The 22,498-nt window shown below is 40.7% G+C and overlaps 1 protein-coding gene across 1 annotated transcript in view; it reads left to right on the top strand.

The window, feature by feature from the left end:
- MIPOL1 (mirror-image polydactyly 1) overlaps nucleotides 1–22,498 on the top strand; it is a gene marked incomplete at its 3' end in the record, with an annotated part of 161,122 nt that overhangs the window by 122,793 nt on the left and 15,831 nt on the right. The window contains exon 13 of the mRNA XM_080344816.1: nucleotides 18,660–18,890. Within this exon, the coding sequence (XP_080200942.1) occupies nucleotides 18,660–18,890 (231 nt within the window). The remainder of the gene's footprint in view (nucleotides 1–18,659; nucleotides 18,891–22,498) is intronic.

Below are 22,498 nucleotides of genomic sequence, written 5' to 3'. Positions count from 1 at the left end.
ACGTGTTGACCCAGGAACATCTTTAGAATATTTTCAGGGTACCTTAACCAAGATCATTAAGCAAGTTTTCCAGATCTTCTAGAAATCGGTTATATTACTTACAGCATTCCCAAGTGTTGTCAATGCTTGCCAAACGTGAACACACAATAGTATTGTTCAGTGCTGCTGTGCAGTTGGGTTTGTTCTCTTGTCTACGCCCGGCTTGTGAGAGGTAGCAACCAGGGGCTTATGCAAATGTGAAGTGTCTGTAACCTCTGCATATCTATGTGAGTGCAGCAGTAATAAATGTCTGTTTAAGAAGATATTAACAAATCCAAGCCTTCTGTTTCTTTCTCTGACAGAGGATAAACTGATCTCACAATTTGTAAACTTTCTGAACTTGAAGTATTCTTGCCCTATAGACTCTTTCCATGCAAGTCTCAAAATCTGAAGATACGTAAATTCTCTCGAAAATGCATCAAGAGAATGTATTTTAAAGCACATCAGAGTTTTGACATACACCAATAGAAGCAACTCAAGTCATGGTGATCCCATTAGCTCAATGTGATCCCGTTAGCCAAATTGTTCAGCCTGTCTTCCTTCACCTTGGGAACAACTCTCACATTCCTTTTGTCAGGACTTGGTGGGGCTGGCAACTGAATTTCTCCCACACCATAGTTACCCAGAGAATGCCATACTCCATTTCTTTTTCCCATAGTGAGATGTGAGCAGGTGGAAGATTTCCTCAGCATGGTGGTGAAACTTAAGGAGAAGGTCAAGGCACTGAGGACCATCAGGGAGTGTGAGAAGGAGATTGACTGGTGAAGTAACTCCCTGTCATGCCAGTCAGAAAGGCTCCAGGGGGATACCCCCCAAAAGGGGATGGACCCCCCTGCCCTGTTGGGCAGAGGGGGGAGACCTGGAACAGCCCCTGCACTGTCACTGTCAGGCAGAGGTAAGGGATCAAAAAGATGAGGAGGGTTAGAAGCAAGTTCCAGTTTGGTGTCGCGGGCAACCCACATCCCTACCTGCCTTGCTTCCCCAAGTGCCCCTCTGTAATAGGTTTGAGGCCCTGGATCTTGAAGAAGAGGTAGGTGAGGATGTGGTGGAAGCCCCACCTACAAGGTCACAAAGAAAGAAGCAGTTGACTCCACACCTCAAGACTCCCTCCGATAAGAAAGAAAGAAGGGTAATTGTAATGGGCTGTTCCCTTCTGAGAGGGACAGAGGGCTCAATATGCAGAGTTGACGTTCATCATAGAAAAGTATGTAGTCCACCCAGAGCCCAGATCAGGGATATCACCAGGGCACTCCCCAACCTGCTGCACTCAACGGACTACTACCCACTGCTGATCTTCCAGACAGGTGGGGAGGAAGCTGCATCCTGTAGTCTGAGGGGAATGAAGAAAGATTTCAAGGCCTTGGGACGGTTGGTGAAAGAGTCGGAGGCGCAAGTTGTCTTCTCTTCTCTCCTTCCATTTTCGAGTGATGACATGAGATGGATGGGATGGGATGGGATGGGATAGAAGAATTCAGTCCATAAATGACTGGCTACAGCGGGGCTGTAGCTGGGCTTGCACCAGTGGGTCAGCACTCTAGAATTGATGAAGACTAGGAGGACTCCCATCCCCCTAGGGTGAAATCAGTGTGCTCAGCTCACTCCCTGAAATGCCTATATACCAATGCATGTAGCATGGGGAATAAGCAGGAGTCAGAAACCTGTGTTCAGTTGGGAGATTATGATCTGGTGGCAATTGCAGAGACATGGTGGGACAGCTCACATGACTGGAATGTGGTCATGGATGGCTATGTCCTTCTCAGGAATGACAGACCAGCAAGGCGAGGTGGTGGAGTTGCTCTTTATATGAGAGAGCAACTACAGTGTATTGAGTACTGTCCAGAGGCAGATGAGGAGCGGGTTGAGAGTCTGTGGGTGAGAATTAAGGGGCAGGCTGGCAGGGGTGATACTGTTGTGGGTGTCTATTACAGGCCACCAGATCAGACCTTCTACAGGCAGCTGAGAGCAGCCTCGCAATTACAGACCCTGGTTGTCGTGGGGGATTTTAACTACCTTGATGTCTGCCAGAAGGACTACTCAGCCAGCCAGCCACAGTCCAGGAGGTTCCTCCAATGAATCGATGATAACTTCCTGATACAAATGGTGGATGAGTCAACGAGAAGAGAAGCACTGCTGGATCTCATCCTCACTAACAAGGAGGGTCTGATTGAAGCGGTAAAGGTTGAGGGCTGCCTTGGCTGCAGCGACCATGAGCTGGTAGAGTTCAGGATCTCATGTGGCAGTAACAGAATAACAAGCAGAGTCACAACCCTGGACTTCAGTAGGAGAAACTTTGGCCTTTTCAAGCAATTGCTAGGGGAAATCCCATAGAAAAGGGTACTTGAAGGTAAAGGGGCCCAAGATAGTTGGTTAGCATTCAGGGACTGCTTCACCCAAGCTCAAGATCAGAGCATTCCGACATGTAGGAAGTCAAGGAAGGGAGCCAGAAGACCTGCGTGGTTAAACAGGGAACTGCTGGGCAAGCTCAAGTGGAAAAGGAGAGTTTACAGATCATGGAAGGAGGGGCTGGCCACTTGAGAAGAATATAAGGCTGTTGTCAGAGGATGTAGGGAGGCAACTAGGAAAGCTAAGGCCTCCTTAGAATTAAACCTTGCAAGAGGGGTCAAGGACAACAGAAAGGGCTTCTTCAAATACATGGCAGATAAAACTAACACTAGAGGCAATGTAGGTCCACTGATGAATGAGGTGGGTGCCCTAGTGACAGAAGATACAGAAAAGGCAGAATTACTGAATGCCTTCTTTGTCTCTGTCTACACTGCCAGAGGCTGTCCTGAGGAGCCCTGTACCCCTGAGGCCCCAGAGGAAGTCAGGACAATGGAGGAGTTTGCCTCAGTTGATGAGGACTGGGTTAGGGAGGAATCTGGATATCCATAAATCCATGTGTCCAGATGGGATGAACCCATGGGTGCTGAGGGACCTGGCTGAGGTCATTGCTAGGCCACTCTCCATCATCTTTGCTAAGTCGTGGGAAATGGGAGAGGTGCCTGAGGGCTGGAGGAAAGCAAATGTCACTGCAGTCTTCAAAAAGGGCAAGGAGGAGGACCCAGGTAATTATAGACTGGTCAGCCTCACCTCCATCCCTGGGAAGGTGATGGAACAACTTATCCTTGGCACCATCTCAAGGCACACCAAGGATATGAGGGTCATTAGGGGCAGTCAACATGGCTTCACCAAGGAGAATTCATGCTTAACCAACCTCATAGCCTTTTATGAGGACATAACGAGGTGGATAGATAATAGCAAAACAGTGGATGTGGTCCACCTTGATTTCAGTAAAGAATTTGACAGAGTCTCCCACAGCATACTGAGGGAGTGTGGACTGGATGATAGAGTAGTGAGGTAGACTGTGAACTGGCTGAAGGAAAGAAGCCAGAGAGCTGTGGTCAATGGGACAGAGTCTAGTTGGAGGCATGTATCTAGTGGAGTCCCTCAAGGGTCGGTACTGGGAGCAGTACTATTCAATATATTCATCAATGATTTGGATGAGGGAACAGAGTGCACTGTCAGCAAGTTTGCTGATGACACCAAGCTGGGAGGAGTGGCTGACACACCAGAAGGCTGTGCTGCCATCCAGAGAGACCTGGACAGGCTGGAGAGCTGGGCAGGGAAAATTTAATGAAATATAACAAGGGCAAGTGTAGAGTGTTGCATCTGGGCAGGAACAACCCCAGGTACCAGTATAAGTTGGACAGTGACCTGTTAGAGATCAGTGTGGGGAAAAGGGACCTGGAGGTCCTGGTGGACAGCAGGATGACCATGAGCCAGCACTATGCCCTTGTGGCCAAAAAGGCCAATGGTATCCTGGGGTGTCTTATTAGTAGGTCAAGAGAGGTTCTCCACCCCCTCTACTCTGCCCTAGTGAGACCGCATCTGGAATATTGTGTCCAATTCTGGGCCCCTCAGTTCAAGAAGGACAGGGAACTGCTCGAAAGAGTCCAGCACAGAGCCACAAACATGATTAAGGGAGTGGAGCATCTCCCTGATGAGGAAAGTCTGAGGGAGCTGGGGCTCTTTAGTTTGGAGAAGAGGAGGCTGAGGGGTGACCTCATTAATGTTTATAAATATGTAAAGGGTAAGTGTCACGAGGATGGAGCCAGGCTCTTCTTGGTGATGACCAATGATAGGATAAGGGGCAATGGGTACAAACTGGAACAAAGGAGTTCCACTTAAATATGAAAAGAAACTTCTTCTCAGTGGGGGTGACAGAACACTGGAACTGGCTGTCCAGGGAGATTGTGGAGTCTCCTTCTCTGGAGACATTCAAAACCTGCCTGGATGTATTCCTGTGTAGCCTCATCCAGGTGTTCCTGCTCTGGTGGGGGGGTTGTACTAGGTGATCTTTTGAGGTCCCTTCCAATCCCTAACATTCTGTGATTCTGTGACAGTCTCCCTCTGAAGGTTTGCACATCAAATTCTAGGTTCTGATTATTTTTGCAAGCTGATTTTTGCTTTCATTTGTTGTAAAATATCTGTTTTGTGTGTCCCAAACCTTTTTGTCCACCATCTAAACCATCCTGTCATCTACTTTACTCTCAAAAATGGATTCTGAACTGGGTCACATTCTTCCTAGTTCTAGATGTATAGCTCCACACATAGGGTTTTAGCCTCTGTTTTTCAAATTCCTGGGAACTAATTTATTTCCTTGGACAAAACAACGACTTCATTTTCGCCAGAGTAGGCCACACAAGACAAAGGTCTACACTGAAAACTCAGGACATAGTGAACATGTATCCATTTCTGGAGTTCCTTATGAACAGGTATATTTACCTTGGACTCAAGAGTTCTACTGATTTAGATGTGTTCTGAAGTGGTCCTGTTACTTAATTACTGTTCTACCTCCTAAAATTTAGGAAGTTGACCTGTCACCTAAATGAGTCAGAACTTCAGAGTAAGGAGATCCACAAAGCCTTCACCAAAGTGTCATGATTTTAAGTCTCAATAGATCATGAAGAACTAGCACTAGGAATCACAGAATCACAGAATGTTAGGGATTGGAAGGGACCTCGAAAGATCATCTAGTCCAATCCCCCTGCTGGAGCAGGAACAGAAGCTCCATTGCCAACTATGCCATGTAACCGGAAAGTGCTACTGAATGCTCCATCCGTATACAGAGGTCTGAAGTTTCCAGAGAACTGAGCAGCAATTCAAGGGTGACATGAGTCTGGAGAAGTGGGTGATTTTTACATGCTGATGAAGTTCTTGGGGGGGCTCCTGCTTGGAATATCCTGATTTGTCATTATTTTCATCTGGAGTTGCAAGTCCCTGAAAAACACCAAGTCCTAAAGGTCTCCATTTGGGGAGTGGGAATAAAAAGGCCTCTTTTGGAATGTTTTTTCTTTGCCTCTCGATTCCCCTAGCTGTAAGCTGTACGATGTGAATGGTGCTACTCATGCATTTTTTTGAAAATACATTGATTTAAGTTTTCGTTATTAGATTCTGCTAAACGTTAAGTGGGGTAAACCTAATTTTATCACAGTAACTATTGTATTGCAGCAGTCTTTCTGAAATGCAAATACAGAACTGCCTTTTCCAGACAAACCATACACTGTGAGTGCCCCATTAATACATTTAATGTTTAATGACCAACTGTTTCTCCCGCTTCCTCTAAATTACTGTAAAGTTACTATTCCAAGGAGAGAAAGTAGCTTTTTATTCTGGAGAAGACTGTGGCATTCATCGCTTTGAGTGAGAATGTAATCTCAAACAGTTCATAATATTTCCTCTGCTAAAAGGCAGCAAGAATTTGGAAAGCTTTGAAATAAGGATGAGGCTGCAGGGAGAAAAAGAGTATCTGCTTTCCAGGTAGGAGAGTCCAGTGGTTGCATTAGTTCAGGTTTGGAGAGCTGTTTTGTCAAATCAGTGAATGTATATATATAACTTTGTTGTAGAAATCACAGTACCACAGTATGTTTGGGATTGGAAGGGACCTCAGAAGATCATCTAGTCCAATCCCCCTGCTGGAGCAGGAACGCCTAGATGAGGTCACACAGGAACAGGTCCAGGTGGGTCTTGAATGTCTCCGGGGAAGCAGACTCCACAACCCCCCTGGGCAGCCTGTTCCAGTGCTCTGTCACCCTCACTGAGAAGAAGTTTCTTCTCAAATTTAAGTGGAACCTCTTGTGTTCCAGTTTGTTATAGGGTTCCTTCTTACTGTTTGTAACAGTGCAGCTCTTTATGATTGAGAGGAAAAAACTGGTTTAGCGAAGGTGTTGAGCCTGCCAAAGTTGATGGAGGTGAATTTGGATAGCCATTTAGCGTGGGACAGCAAGACAGGAGCAGAAAAGAATGTAAAATGAATAGATTGCTATAGATTTATGTTTGCCAGAACAAAACAGGTAAATTGCTTGTGAGTTTAAAGACCCTGAATTTGAAGACTTAAGTAAAAACATGCCTTTAAAAAACTCTACAAGATGTTGGTATACTGATACATCTTTTGAACATTATGCTGTAGTAAGGTTACAAGAATGTTTAACATTTAAAAATTATTTTTACTCAACTAATGCTTCCATAATGGACGTTAATACTGTTGACATTACTCATGGATTGAATGCAAGCAATTTAGACTATAGATAGTATCAGGTGCTAATAGATCAAACGTAATTACTCCTGATGAAATAATTTTACACAGTTTAGCAAAATCGTTTCAATTATTCACTATAAAAGAAAACATTGAGTAAAAGTGAAAATACTAAGCTTTCTCCTCTAGGGGCATTGTATGCATTTCTGAGTCAGTTTTTTCTTCATAGAAACCTCTCCTCTATAACAGCTTCCAGTGCAAGTTATTACAATTCTTTTTGCATAAGATAGGTCATGTGAAGTTCAGCTGTAGGTGGGGCCACTGTGGTAGATTGGGGGGGACAGCCTTAATAGATCCGTTTCATTAATTAAGTCATGCATTTTTTTATTAACAAAACCTGTATGTCAGGTTTAGCCAGCTAGGAATCATTCTTACGGTTGTTATCTTTGTCAGAAGGAATATTGTGAAAATAAGGAATTGCTGTACATGCCTTAACTCCTGATTAAACGGAGGAATGACATCCTCTCACCCGCCATCCATGGAAAAATAACTTAGGGGCATATTGTAGGCTTGATTCATAGGTTCTGATCTTACATATCTCATTAAGATAAAAACTCTGTACATCACATTCAAAATTTACCCTGAAGGATTTGTGTCACATGTATCCTATGGTCATTGAGGTATGAAAGGGTAAGGTCAAAATTTCAAATATATAGATTATTTATTGTTTCATTTTAGTCTTGAAGGAACTTTTTCTTCTTTTTGGGTGTATGAAGCAATGTTTTCTTGCATTCTTTCTCTTCTGGTGTTCCAGAAGCAGTAAGATTTACAGGAAGTATGTGGTTGTACTAGACATTCAAAACAGTGGAAGCACCTCCTGATGGCCATAGCTGTTAGCTTCTTGATACAAACAAATTCAAGGCATTTTTTACTGGGCTTTCTCCTGGTCTTCAGCAGGAACTGTGCTAATGACTTCCACTGTCATTAAAGAAGATTGAACTGGAAGGAGCTTTCACCAAAGAGGAAGGAGAAGTTCTGTGAATTTGTCCTTTACCCAAAGGAGTGGGGAGAAGGATGAGGAACAAGGTTCATATTTTATTATTTATTTTTCTCTTGCTTCTGAGCTATGCAGGATCTTAATGTCATACAGGCTTGTCCAACATCATATTCTGTTTGTTTCAATCATATTCTGTAAAAAGGAAGAGTGCAGACCTAGACTTCCATCCTAAGATCTTTGGTGGAGCTACAGAAATACTTATTCTTCCATTTAGCTCTTCTTCTCTATTGTCTTTACCAAAAAAATCATCCATTTTTATACTTCTACAGTTGTGACAGTAAAATGAGGACTATCATGATGCAGTAATTTAGTTCTCCCTCTTAAGCAATGTTACTGCTTCTATCAGAGGAGAGTATAATATTGGTTCAATGGTTATAAGCACAGTAGGCAGGATTCATACTAATAATTATCTTGTCCTGTTCAAAAAATAAATAAGGAATTGAACACTGTTGAATTCAGTGCTGGCTAGATTTCACAACAGCTTTCATACTCATTCAGTTTCCTTGTCAGGTTCTGAGAAAATAATTAATTCTTTGGTTCAGTGCAACCAATACATTTCCTGCTACAGTGTTTCACTTTTACCTGCTAGCTGTGGAGAAATGGTATGCTGGTAAAAACAAAAAGCTGAAGTTTTTCATGTGAACTCCTGCTTCATGAAATTAAAACTGTTGTTTTAATCTTCACTCAGGCTAAATTAAAGTGCACAACAGTATTATTCTTTTACAGATTTTATTTCAGTAGCCCACTGGTCAAAACTCATGAATGTAAAAGAAGAGAGAGGTGTGGGAAGCTTTAGGGTACAGCAATCAATTCAGCATCCGTTTTCAGCCACTTTCCGACCCCTATGCTTTGGAGCTCTCTCTTCACCAATTTTTCTCCAGCAGCTGCCAGTCTAACCTCTCGCTTCTCAAAAGGTATGTCAGTTGTGTGATTCGGCTTCCAGTCCGTGAGCTGTATCCAGCTTATGGCCCCTTCTGCCTGGAAGGAAGCCAAGAGCATCTTCTCAGGTAACAAGGATCTTGGGCTCACAGCAGCTCAACAGAGCACAGGAGGCTGCTATCACTGCCTGCACCCCATGGTGCCAACAGTGGCTGAACCTGCAATGTGGAGGCAGGAACTGCCTCCTTGTGAGAAGCTGTTGGTTTTTTTTCCATAAAGGTTCTGAACCTTAATCTGTCTGCTGAGGTTAACCAGGCTGATGTGCATTGCCAACACATGCATACTGTTAATTAACTATTTTGTATCTTCCCATGAATAACAATTTGCACTGAGACCTGAACCACGATCAGGGCCTCAGGTTTCCAGATGCAGCAAAGAAGCAATCCTGGGCCTACAGAGCTTAGACTTTAAGACAGACAAAAAGCAAGGGAAAGCCACTTTACTCAGAGTTTTAGTATGGCAAGCTAAGGTTGGCATGTTATAACTTGCTCAGTACCACACAGAAGATGTGAAATAGAAGAGGGAATTCAAGACAGAACTCTGATCCCAAATCCACTAAATCATTCCCCCAGCATGTATCCTTGTTTCACATTAAGGAGAATGGCCCAGACAAGTCTGCCCAGTTGCTTCAGTAAGCATTGGTACAATAGGGAAGCAGACTTCCCCTATATTAAATTTCCCAGGCGTTCTCTTTATCATTTAAGCCATCATTTTAACTGCCTTGTTTCGTAGCACTTAACTGTCCAAGGAGCTGTATGATTTATATGAATAAGGATTTGGCAGCAGCAGCTGGGTGGGACATGGCTTACTGAGTAGCGATACATTGCCATTGTGTCTACTTACATGGCTTTCAGGAGGTGAATTGCAAAGCATATATCTGCATAGCAATCCCCAAACCAACTGCATTTCTGTATGGCAGAAGCCAAGATAGCTTTGAAGTAGACATTACGGGTGTCTGCACCAGTCTGGAGGGAGGTTTTCAGGCTGCAGCACATGCAGTCCTCCTAGTGACTCACCTGCCATTTCAGAGTGGCATGTGTTGGTGTGCACGGTACCAAAAGAGTGGGAAAGCCGTGCGCTAGGCACACTCACCTAGAGTTCATGGGTGCACCTTGCTTCTTGGCACATTGGTGACCACAGCTGGGCCTATACTGGAGCACGGGACACCTTGTTTGTCTTTGGTCAGAGTTGCTTAATAGGTTTTTCAGTAACACCTTGAGAAAAAGCAGACAAAACTGTTCAAATAGTCTCTGCTTCATTTTCCTAGGGCAGGAATGAAGTATCCTCAAATTTAAAAACATGGTATATTTTGAACTTCTTCTAAAAGTTATTGAAGATTTTTAACCAGCTGAATCATTCAGCAAGAAATGAATGATAAGAGGGTAGAGCCCCATGTGAATTCGCTTCCCAGAGGTCAGTCACACTGAGGGTTTCTAACTTTAGTGCTACTCAGCTCATCCGTGAGATCATCCCTCTCTCAAATTCCATATGTGTTTGATTATTCCATCTTTGAAATACGTTTCCATTCTTTGTGTATCTTTTAATTGCTTTCTGCTGGAGAGACTCTTCCATCTACTCAGCTGGATGTTCCTGGCCATGCTGGAAGGCAGGGCTGGCTTCCAGCCCTGGGTCCAAGACAGCTTCGTCTCTTGCTTTTCTGGTTCAGTGGGGGAGTTAAGCCAAGCGATCACAATAGCAAATCAGGACAGCCATAAAATTCATGATCATGTCTGATTTATAAAGATAACATTGTATTAAGTACAAGATATTTTCTGAGCTTATTAGTAACAGGCTTTCTTCAGCCAGTCATGCCTGAATGGTGCCATGCGCTTTACTGCTTGATTGATTTATATGCTTTTATGATTTTAATTAATACTGTTTTCATTGAAGCCGATTACTAATGATTTGAAAACTCCAGGCTGTTCAGTTTATCTATGCCAGTGTTTGGGAATTATTCCCCTGATCTTTATTTTTGAAATCTATTGAATGGCATCAAGAGCACTAAAGAGGCCTTTTAAACACTGGGGAAAAAATAATGCTTATACTTCTGGGAAAACATTTATGGTGATTCACATTTTGGAAACTGAAACACTATCAATGTTTTATTCCCAGTTTATTTTCCAGGAAAAAGCTTGGATCCACTGCTGAATCATTTCTTCAGAATACTTAGGCTCATACTGAAGTTGGATCATGCAGAGAAGGCTGGAATACTGTGCTGGGGGAGGAGGTCAGGGGGACTCCTCCATCCTCTGTCCTGTGACATTAGGACAGAGGCATGGAATAAACCTGTCTAAGTCTCTGAGGAGACATTTGGATCCTACCTGGCTGTAGCAGGGGGCACACGCACTAGGTGTTAAAGGAACAGGATGAAAGTATTTGCTTAATGATCCCGGCAAACTGCTTTGCACAGAAAAAGAGAAAATGGAAAACACTTAATAAAACTCATTAGCTGGGAATATACCCACTTGGAGATGAGAATGTTCATTGTATGGGAGCAAAAAGTTTCTGGATTTCAGTATAACTATTTTAGAGATGTTTTTCCTATAGTGAAAAGAAGCTAAAAATCCCCCGCCATCTTGATGTGGATGAGAGTTAAGAATTTTACAGAAACTGAAGCCTTGTAAGAAAATCTCAAATGCACACTTGTATAACAGGTTTGGAGCAAGTCTGGCACAGTATTTACTACTACAGTATAAAGGGCTTGGTTCCTTGATGTATATTTCTAGTTGGCATTTTGTCAAGGAAATAAACTTTGATTTTTCTTTATTTTGTGACTTGTGGATTGAAACTACATTTTCTCTGTCCAAAGCCTTGATTTAAATGCATAAGATCATTAAATTAAGTGCTTTTGCATAGGACTAAAATTGTAACTGAACAAATTATTTATGCAGAGAGAAGCAAGATAAAGTTTCTTTCAAGAGTTCTTTAACATATCAGATTGATAAGAGTCAAAACACCTTTACTGCCATTAAATATTTACCAAGACTTGGCTTTTGGAAGAGGGGCAGTTCAGTGCGGTGTGTTTGGCTCCATGCAATGCTATTGATTAGCTATCAGAAGGACACAGTTAATGGGTAACTGGAGGTATTACAGAGCGCTCCACATTCTTGTCAAGTCTTTTCTCTGAAGATGACCTAAAATAAAGTCAGTTACAACTGGCGTTCACCCGGCGACAGATTGCACAAGCTCACCTACGGTACGAACAAAAGGTTCACAAGTATCAGTTGACCAGGGCTTAAGCAATCCTTTCTAGTAGTTGTTGTCATCACTGCTGGACTTTAGAACTGCACATGTTTACATTTAATTAGAAAGAACACACAGTTTGCATCGCACAGTAGCAATCACTATCGAATCAGAATTGATTTCCGCTCTCTTTCTCAAATGACTCTTTCCTTCAGACTAATTAAAAAAGGCACATAACAAAATCACTCATATAAATTTCAAAGCAAAGTAAACACTATTCCCTGGAGACAAAAATAAAAGTCAACAGCACATAGTCATTATATTGAGCTTGTTTTCAGGTGATTCTGATGCCTGCATTATGATATATATCAGTACTATAAGATTTAGTCAGTATAGATGTATATATGGATGTATATATGAAGTATCCCTCTGCACTGAGTGGATGCTTCACTGGCTGTTTCAGTTTTCAAGATCAGAATTCTTATTTGTTTCATCTGAATTGTTGCAGTTTATATAATACAAGAGGTGACTCACTAGTATTACTACTTTTTGCAGAAGGATTTTGTTCATTTCAAATAAAATGGTCTGTGTGTAAGTCACTTGTGTAAAATGGAAGTTAGAAGCCATTATCCTCACCAGTGAGAAACTGCAAAAACACAAACCAAATTAGCCTTAACTTCATGCATAATTTCCAACACAGAAGTCTGTATTAGTTTTTGTTAGTTATGCAGGAAAATCTAAATTAAAACTACAGTGACAGGAGATGTCATTTAAGGCTCCTAGCAGAAATGCCTGACCCTTGAATGTGTACATTCTTTGTCATCAGGAAAGATCTCCGTGGCTGGCATTTTGGAGACTAAAGGTTCAAGCCAGCAATTTGCTGCACAGTTAGGTCTGTGGGAGCTGAAGGGGTAGCCACCCGAGCCAGGTTGGTCAGTGGGTATATGGAGCTGCAGTAGCTGATCCTGAAACACCTGCTCAGAAGACCTGATGTTCACCTGTGTCATAATGCCCTGATTTCAGTGTAAGAGATGATGCAAAAAAAAAAAAAGGAAAGCAGTAATAAATACTGCATCTATTTTCTACCTGTTTTAGTTGGTATACCAGCAGCTCTATTATTTTAGTGCACAACCAAAGTAATTGCTTTCTTAATCTATTTTAGCTTTGAGGAAAAATGTGCACTGTTCTTAAAACTGATGTTGTCAAAAACATACTCAAAGTATAAAAAAAATAAATGGCTGTGACCTTTAGGACAAGATCCTCCATCTCTTTTCCACCAACTTTGTGTTTCTGCAAATCCCTGACATAGGCAATTTCCCTGCTGGCCCAAAGCCAGAGTCGCTGGCTCTGCACCACCCACGTACACACGCCTTCAGTGATCCGTGTCAACCGAGTGGCCTCCGGCAGCCAGCAAAGAGGCATAGGGGCTGCCAGTTGAACCCCTGGGACTGGGAAGCTGAAAATAAACACCTCTTGTTTTGGAGCTGGCTGTGCCCCCCCTCCCTGCCTCTGGCTGTGCCGCTCACACTGCCTGGGCAAAGCGGACGGGGCTGGGTGATACACAGTAAAGCATGGAGTTGCTGGCACCATCTTAAACATCCTTTATATTCAAATACTGAGGTCACTCTCAATGACTTGATGCCAGTTCTATCTTCGATTAATAGATAAGGTTCCCTCTGTATTTGCAGTGTTACCTAAACAATCTATTACTGTAGGGAATAACTACAGGATTACAAATAGTAAGTTAAAGTTATTTTGTTAACTAAAGCCATTGGCAAATATTTAAGAATGGCCAAAGCATATGAATTGGCAATAAAGAAAAGATACAAGATAGCAAAATTCCTTCTCATAACTTCTACTATAATAAACACCGTGCAAAATAAAATTATTTTTGAAATTTCAGATTAATTTTACTTAGAAGCAACTCTTCAGGGCTGGATAGTTGAACTGTGTGAATGCCTAGGCTAGGCTATGCTAATACAGCCAATTCCCTGTCAAAACATGACAGGAACATTTTATGGCAAGCTTGGTTTTAGAAATAAATTGTATTCTAGTAAAACTGTGAAGAGTATACACAATACTTGCAGTTGTATTGAAAACACGGTCCCCTAATTCCGGGAAGAAATTTGAGAACCTGTGAGTCTGTGTCTTGCAATTAACGCAAGGTACATTGTTGAACCCTAAAGATAGGTAATTAATGTTAACATATATCAAGTATGTCTCTTCTGTCAACTCAGATGCACTATATCTGAGAGTTGATGTAAGTGTGAAAAAAACTAATATGAAGTTATCACCTTCCAGACTCTAATTAATCTACTAGAGATAAGAGCTCTAGGTGCATCAGGTGCTCAGGAAATTCAGGTGCCTTTTTTAGCTACAAACTATTAAATAGAGGTCTGTGGATCCAGCTGAAGAGGATAGTACCACAGCTGCGAAAAACTCAAAAATGCTTGTTTCTACTCATCAGTATCACACATGTTTTGCTCTGTTTCAATCAGATGTTATTAATCCAGAAACTAGTTTTGTGGGGGGCCTGGACCATTTAATGGTGCAGTCAATGTGAGGAATGACAGGTGGTGTCATGCGTGTGTCACTGTCACGTGAGGCTGTGCGATCTCAGCAGTTTGCCCAGTGGCTGCACAAACTGGTCTGGAGACATTTGATTAATGTGCCACTCTGTAAATGAAGGGTTTGTAATGGAGGTATGGTTTCTGATTATTTCTTGTTGAGACCATGTCTCAGCAGTACTTCAATATCAAGAAAGGCTCAGATGATTAAATCACTTGCTCCATGTCCTTACTACCTCTCCCAAATTAGTCACAGGGGAACAGTGTGGGTGCTGCCTTGGTCCTGGAGAGTGAAAATGTGGCCCAAAAGAATATGTTTGCTGCTTGGTGTCATGAGAAGAACATCTGGGTTTAGTTTTGTCTTAAATTCAGACTGTGCTGCATCTAACTCAGCCCTTTCAACAGTGATGAGTCTCTTAGTAGTGAAGTTGAGAGCACCTTGCAAATGTAGTATTGTGATTGCTCTTTCTTGAAGATGAAGACACTGAGTCCCAAGGAGGGAAAATGTATTTGCTGGTGGTCTTTAATTTGTATTTGTTGAAAAATGCAAGTTCTAAGATGGGTGATAATAATTTCAAACTTTAACTATAATTAGTGGACCTGTGCTTGAATCACCTTGTGTCCAGGCTGTTTGGACACTTGTATGGGTCACAGGAGTCTCTAGAACATTTCAGGAAAGAGGACTGAAACTCAACCTACTGCTCACTGCGGATCCATGTTCACATGCCATTGGGCTTGGATGGTATGGACATGCATGGTCAGCACTAATTTGTCTACGTGTTATCCTGTAAAATCCTGAGGTTATACTACCAGTGGCCACAGAGAAGAATATCAGTGGTGGGCTCTGCTCCGTAAGTGCTTATCATGGGGTTTGGTGAGAGAATATAAAAGAAAGAGGATGCCTGAACTCATCCTAGACTAAGGACACATGGGTACATCACACATGAGAGAGCGACACTCTGTGATGGACTGTGACAGAGCAAAGAACATACTCTGCATTATGTGCAACTTGCACTACTGTTGTAACATGGCCTGTGTGTCACGGAGTCTAACACAGCTGCTATTTTCAGTTAAATTAGTGAGAGATGTTTGGGTGGTTGTACTGAAGAGAAAACACAGTCCTCTTAACTCATGTAATTGCAGAGGAAGGAAAGCTAGTAAAATATTTGTCTATGGTAGGGCAATGCCATCTAGTTACAAGTCTACCAGCTGTCAGGCTCCTGACTCACATGTATTGCAAACTTGACCATTTTATATCCTCTGCTTTACAGCAAAATGTCAAAGTCCTTCTAGGTCTTATGGGCTTTTTTTTGATATCGTCTTATTGCAGTGTTTCCTAAGAGCAGCTTTGGGGTAGTGTTTTCAGGGTATCAATGCTGCCTGGCCCTTGAGTGCACTCAGCGGTGTGAAGAGACCCTCTTCAAAGCCATCCTGAGTGCAGGCTGAGGTCTGAGAGGTCTCCAGAACTTGAGTGTCAGAAACATTTGTGGTGCAAACCAAGGTCAGACCTACATGCCTTTGGGAACATTGGATATGTTTATCACTGGGTTGAGGGAGGAGGGAGGGAACGGATAGGGAATGTTTGTTTTTTGCTGGGTTTTTTTTCCTCCTTTAGGTGGAAGGTTTCTCTGTGTTGTTCAGTAATTGCTTCAGGTGGAAAATAATTTCCCACCTTGCAGCAAAAGTATGCCTGGCAAGGAGGAAAGTGTTATAAGAACAGCACTTCATGCTGTTGATTTTCAGCCAAAGTCGAGTCCCTCTGGGTGCAGTTACAACTGGTGAAATTTTTTAGCAGGCTTGAAGCTGCTCTGACTTTGGGGGCTGAGGAAACCTCTTGCTATCTGCAGGAACAGCATATGTGATATTGTCACATGTCATTTTTTCTTTTGTCTGGACACAGTTAAGGTGTGTCCTTGAGGCTCTCAGACCCAAACTGAAGCAGGAAAGGGGCCGTGCTGCCTCAGTAAAGCCGAAGGCTTACTATGAAGATGAATTACTTAAGTCAAGGAATTGTTTGAATGCTTCTGTGACCCATTCTTCAGGCCTAGAACTCCCATATATTTTTGACTTATAGAATCAATATTCTTTGAAGAAATAATCTTCAGGACATTAGTGAAGGAATTTAAAAATAAGTATCAAAAGGGACTAAAAAAAAGTATCATTTATCAGGGATCCATATATTCACTGAATAGTTCAGATTCTCATCTATTTTTTTTTTCTTCTAATCTTGTGCCAGGTGTTTAAGAAGTGGGCAGCAGTGGTATTTCGGTAACCAGCTTTCAGCATTATTTGCATGCCTTTGTATTTTTCCATGGTGATCAATGCTTGACCATAGTGGAACTTCAGTCAGTAAATTTTATACACTGTTGAAGTAATTTTATTTTTAATGAGTCTGTTCCAGGGATTTTAATGTCCCTTTATAAATATTTATATTTTCAATATGTCTTCATTTAATTGAAAAGGTTCTTCACGTTGTTTTCAGACAACTGCGGGTAGTAGGCGTAATGATATATCAACACTCTGACCTTTTCGCTTCTGGATTTCTGTTAGTTCATCCATATTTTGCTTGTCTATGTGTATTATATTTTAGCCTGTATATGATTTTCCTCTATGGGCTGTCAGAATGAAGGGTGTTTTCCATACAAACACCTTAGTAAACTGGAAAGGAGGAAAATACGCTATCGCATACTAGCAGCTGTCATGCAGACTGTGTCTTGAGTCTTGCAATCAGTCTGCACTGCTACTAGAAATCCACACTGAAGTAATGTTTGATACTTGCATGGTCATCAGGCAAAGGAATGGTCTCAAGTCATATTCATCAATACAGCAACAGCTTCTGATATTCATGAAGTCGTTGTGAAATTACTTCAACTATTTTTATAAAAACACTGCTCATTATGATATCCTGTTGCCATCACTTTCGTTGTTAATGTCTTCCATGAATTTCTTCTACTAGCAGTGTCCTTTTCCATTGGTGTAAAATTCACCAATGAATTATGGCTGTGAAGAGCTGGGAAGCAATCGTTGCTAATTCCACAAAGAGCTTGCTGGTGCAGGCTCCTCTCCTAGTAATTAGCTATTAACGTGATTTCTACCACCACACCTTAATAACTTGAGCAACTGGCTACCTACTCGTTTCCTTGGGAAATAATTCCACAGTCAACAGGCTTAATTGAGAATTTTTTACCTGATGCACCATCTTCTTCTTTATTCTGCTTTTTTCAACTTCTCATTATTTATCTGTCTAATATCTTTGGTTTTGCTTATTTTCCACACCTACTGTCAGCTGATCCAGGCATATTTGTTGCTTTTTGTTTCATGAATCTATTGCCTTAAGACCCTATTCAATTTTGGTTTTAATTTCTGGTCTTCCTTTGGTTTGTCCAGAATTTTCTGGCACACAAGTACAAAGCATATAGTACTGTATTCTGGTTTGTACAATGAAAGAGTATTATTTTTGTGCTCTATGATTTAGTATCTCTATGACTGTACCTCAACCTCATGTATGAAAACGAATGGGTTGAATATCAATCCATGGCACTTCAGTGCGAAACAGATGATAAGCATGCCTATTTTCTGCCTGAGTGAAGCCGAAACACTGGTCAGAAAGGACTTTGCAAGACATTATGGTGGACGACACTACAGATATTGAAATGTCCTGTGATAAAACCAGGATGTTACAGAGAGGCTATTGAAGACACAGTGTATTCTAGTACGAGTGTTACTACCTTCTTTATACCAGCATCAAGAAATATTTTAAGTTTTCTCTCACAAAAGTATTGACCAAGGACCTTTAGAATTGGTTAGCATGTGCAAAACATTCATATTTCTAAGTAGCCTTGCTGATTTAATGCTTTTCATTTTTGCATTGTAACATTTTTATGCCTTTCATTATATTGAAAAAACCTGCAATTTTGCAAATAAACCCCCTCTAGTTGGTGAGTCTGCTTGCTGAAAGAGGGTCCTGTGTAACACAAGTTAGTTACAGTAACTTACAGTGGTTAATTCAGCTTCATGTAAATCACACTGACAACTTTTGCTGCAGCTCAAAGGTGATCAGGAAGATGCTACAACTGAAAATGCTACCTTTTAAGTTTTGTTGAACAGGTTTTTGACTTTTTAAAATTCTAATAGCTGTTATATACTTCTAGAAGACCCATGTGGAAATGGGAAGATCTTTTTGTTCTCTGTTACTTTTGAAATAAAACGTGTTTTGGTATTAGTGCATGTGGATCCATATATGATCATATTAAAAATATTAATTGAACTGACTGTAGTATTCTTACAGCTCAACCTTAGACTGAAACTTAATAACATATATAATTTTTTTTTTTCCCAGCTTATACAAGTCTTTGTCTGAAGGAATGAGTCTGAAGGACCAGCATAGCTGTGTGTTTGGTACTTCTGAGGGTGGACTGCAAGGCAGGGAGGATGTTGTGACCCTTACCTATGGCCAGATTGAAGATCTGGCAGCTCAGCTGCAGCAAGCTCGGTCAGAGCAAAGGGACACAGAGCTGAAGCTCCAGAAAGCCCTGGAGGCTTCACAGGAGGCCAATGAAAAAGTTCAGAAGTAAGTCACTTGCCTTCTCTTAAGAAAAACTGCAGTTGAAAACCAAATTAATGTTGTTTCTTCTGGTATTTTGTCTATGACTGAAAGTGTGGCAGTACTCAGGAAAGTTCCTTTAAAATGATTCCTTCTTTGTCAGCCATTCAGTTCATTATTTACTCAGTGTGAAGCTGATAATTTTACTTTTTTAAGTATTACGCAACTCAGTGTGCCTGTCATTACTGTTATGGAAACTGCTTTCTACATGTGCAAGGCACAGAGAAAGTTTCCATCTCCTATGAATGGTTTCCACTGTCTTTTTACCTCATGGCAATCCTGTGGCAACAGAATATTTGCCTTTATAATTGCACAGTAGAATATTAAGGTTCTCATTTTTGGTCTGTTACACAGCTGGCAAGTTTCATGCCAAGGTAAATGCTGATGGGGTTGTTTAGGGGTGGCTTCAAAAATCTCACTGAAACCAACTGGAAAACTCTGAGCTGGTGAATGGGGGTTGTATTCTCTTTCCCATCATAAGATTCCCTGTTAAAAAGTTACTGAACTCCAAAACTTGAAGTTCATCTCTCCTGAAGTCTTTATTGTCATGATTGTTATTACAATCACCTAAGCCTTTGAAAGTCTGGTTGCTGGGACATAGGCAAATGTGTAGGCAGAGCCTCTTCACAGTCTGGCACTTCTCATCTCTGCATTACATTCATCAGCTGCCAAATACTCCACTCGGACCCTTCCAAGGTGGTCGATGCTGAACTAATGCGAATTTTCCTGTAAGTCCATATTTGTCTTTAACTTAAATGTCTGCAGCATATTTCCAGGGTAGCCAGGAATTGGTTTATAATATGTTGCAAGAACCTAACAACAGTTCTTCCTGTTTAAAAAAAATACATTCTGAGTTCTCCTATTAAAACATATATTGTATTTTTTATATAAAATACATATACAATTATTATTTTTATTATTCCTTATTATATTAGTATTTTCTTATATAAAAATATAATATAATTTATTATTTTAATACTATTATCTATTAACTTTTTAATTTATTTGTAACTACATAAAATATACTTGATAGCTATATATATATATGAAAATACATATTTCCAATCACCTCTTTAAAACCTTCAGTGTTTGTTTGAGAATCATTCAAATCTTTATTCTGAACACTTAGGTGTATATGAAACTTTAGCAGGTGCATACTTGATTAAAAAAAAACTATGAAAAATAATTACAGCACATTAAAGAGAATATTGACTAAACCTTTTTGTGCATTGTTTAAAGTTGTTATTTTATTTGATTTCTTTAATTTATAAACATCTCCTAACCACAGATATTTAAGTGAAGATATTTGGTTTCTTGGGTTTTGGTTTTGTTTTTTTAGTGAAACAGTCTTATTTAATCTCATGTAAGCAGAGTGGCTAGAGTAGAAGTGCAGCCACAACCTGAATTAAAGTGTTGGTCATACACTATTCTAGTGAAAAGAATTTACACAGTTTAACGTGCTACTCTACTTGGGAAAATTTTGGTCAGGTTAGTTTTCATTATTGCTAAGATCAGACCATTGATCCTATAGCAAAATTAAACAATTGGGTGAAGTCTTTTGATGACAATAGCGTGCCCTTTCTACCAAGAAACTGTGGAAATGCTCTGTGCATCTTCCCAGCACCCAGAGTCATCCACCCCCATCTTATAATTCAACCTGCAAACAGATTAAGCAGCTGAGTTTGTGGAAAGTGTGTTTACTTTGAGCTAAGAACCCTTGTGTGACACTATAGAGATTCCTCTGACACCTCTGGGAGAGCTACACAGACAGTTCGTACTCATCAGCAGGGAAACCAGGCTGAGAATTCCCAATTTCTTTGTAACCTCAACCGCTTCATACAAATCAGTGTTTGGCAATTAGGCAGGAACTCATTTGTTAGCTTCGCTTTTTATTTCAAAGATGTAGGATGTTCTACGTTTCAAAAAGGGAACTGACAATTTATAAACTTATCGATGGAAAAGCTTCTTGATATTAATTACAATAGTATTAATTATTGGCACTGTCTTAAGAGGATGTTGATTGTGATTTAAAATGTGACACTACAATTCATAGCCTAAATAGGGTTCTAAAACATCTGTTTTCTCGACTTCTTTTAAATGCTCAAGTAAAACTGAATTCTGGCATACGAGCAAAGTATTTTCAACAGCTATATAAAGTATTTCCTCAGTATTACTTAGTAAAATACCTGAATAATATAGCAACAGTTAAAAATCAGAAGAGGAAAATAATTATGAGCTTAATTAAGAAAGAATATGATTATAATAATTAAAATAATGTTGAAAAAGGTTGTATTTTGTATCTTCATACCACATAATTTACTGATGTTCACTATGCCTTTGCTAATCTGTTCTCTGGCAACATTAAGGAATTTTTAATATTCTTAAAAACTTTAGGGTTTGCATTCAGCATCATATACAGAGCTTGAAATAGAGCTGTAATTTCTCCGTAGCATTGCCATCATGTCAGCCATTTGTGTACCCACCTGCAGTTGTTGCTTTCTAAATGAGAGATCCAAGTCAGAATAGTGGTCCTGTGTTTTCCGTCAGGACACAAAGCATCTAAAAAATTTCTGGATTCTCTCCCACATGAAACAGCAGCTGTGAACCAGAAGGGGGATATATTGGAATCTGCTTATAGAGAACTTGGATATAGTAAAATTCTGTTTATATGGAGGGAGGGTGAAATCTCACAAAGGCTCACTGCAGTGTGAGATATAAATTGCAACTGTGTGTTCTTGCCTGTGAAGATGATTCGCCATCCTGTATGAAACAGAAAATGACATTGTTCAGGGAATGACCCCACAGATTTAAAAGCATTTGTTTGAATCTATTTTGATTTTGAAACATTAACAAAATGCACATTAGACTTTTAAGAGCGCTCTATTCTAGTTTATAAAGCAAATACTCGTTTTAACTGTGTGGTGTATGTAAATAAATACATGTATGCACACACATAACACAGAACATATTTATTCAACAGGAAATTATGAAGACCTGCAAGATATTTAATATTTTAACCTATACTCTGTAGAATGGCTATGACTATAGCTTTCAATATTTAATTAATGTTTCTAATTCATGGTTACAAACAAAGAATTATGACAGCGGTGAAGAATTCCCCGGGAGTGTTGGCTCGATGCCACAGGCCCCCTGCAAGTGTCCTGCCTGAGAAGCCAGGAGCCAGCTGGTGCAGCCCCATCAGGGAAATGGGGCTGACCTGGAGAAGGTGCCTGGAAAAGCCTATGAATTAATTAATGCCTCTGCCAGCAGAGGAAGCAAAACATTTTAAAACTGTCCTTCCTGCTGGAACCTCTGGGATTGAGTGATGTCAGTGAGATCAGAGGAGGTTCTAATGTAATACCAAATCAATATTAGCCAATTATCAGTAAAGGCTGAGGCTACTTTTGATGTGTTTTCTCCAGGAAATGTTCTGGTTTTCTGCAACAGCTTTGGAGCTGGAGTGAATTTTAATGCAATTTGTCTATTGAGGGCTTCTATTTTTTCTCACAATCAAATGATTCTATCTCAGTAAAGCGTAGTTTTCTGGGTGGAAGCACAGTCACACTTGCATACTC

This window comes from Nesoenas mayeri (genome assembly GCF_963082525.1).
Source record: "Nesoenas mayeri genome assembly, chromosome: 5".
NCBI lineage: Eukaryota > Metazoa > Chordata > Aves > Columbiformes > Columbidae > Nesoenas > Nesoenas mayeri.
This window is presented reverse-complemented; position numbering and strand designations above follow the sequence as displayed.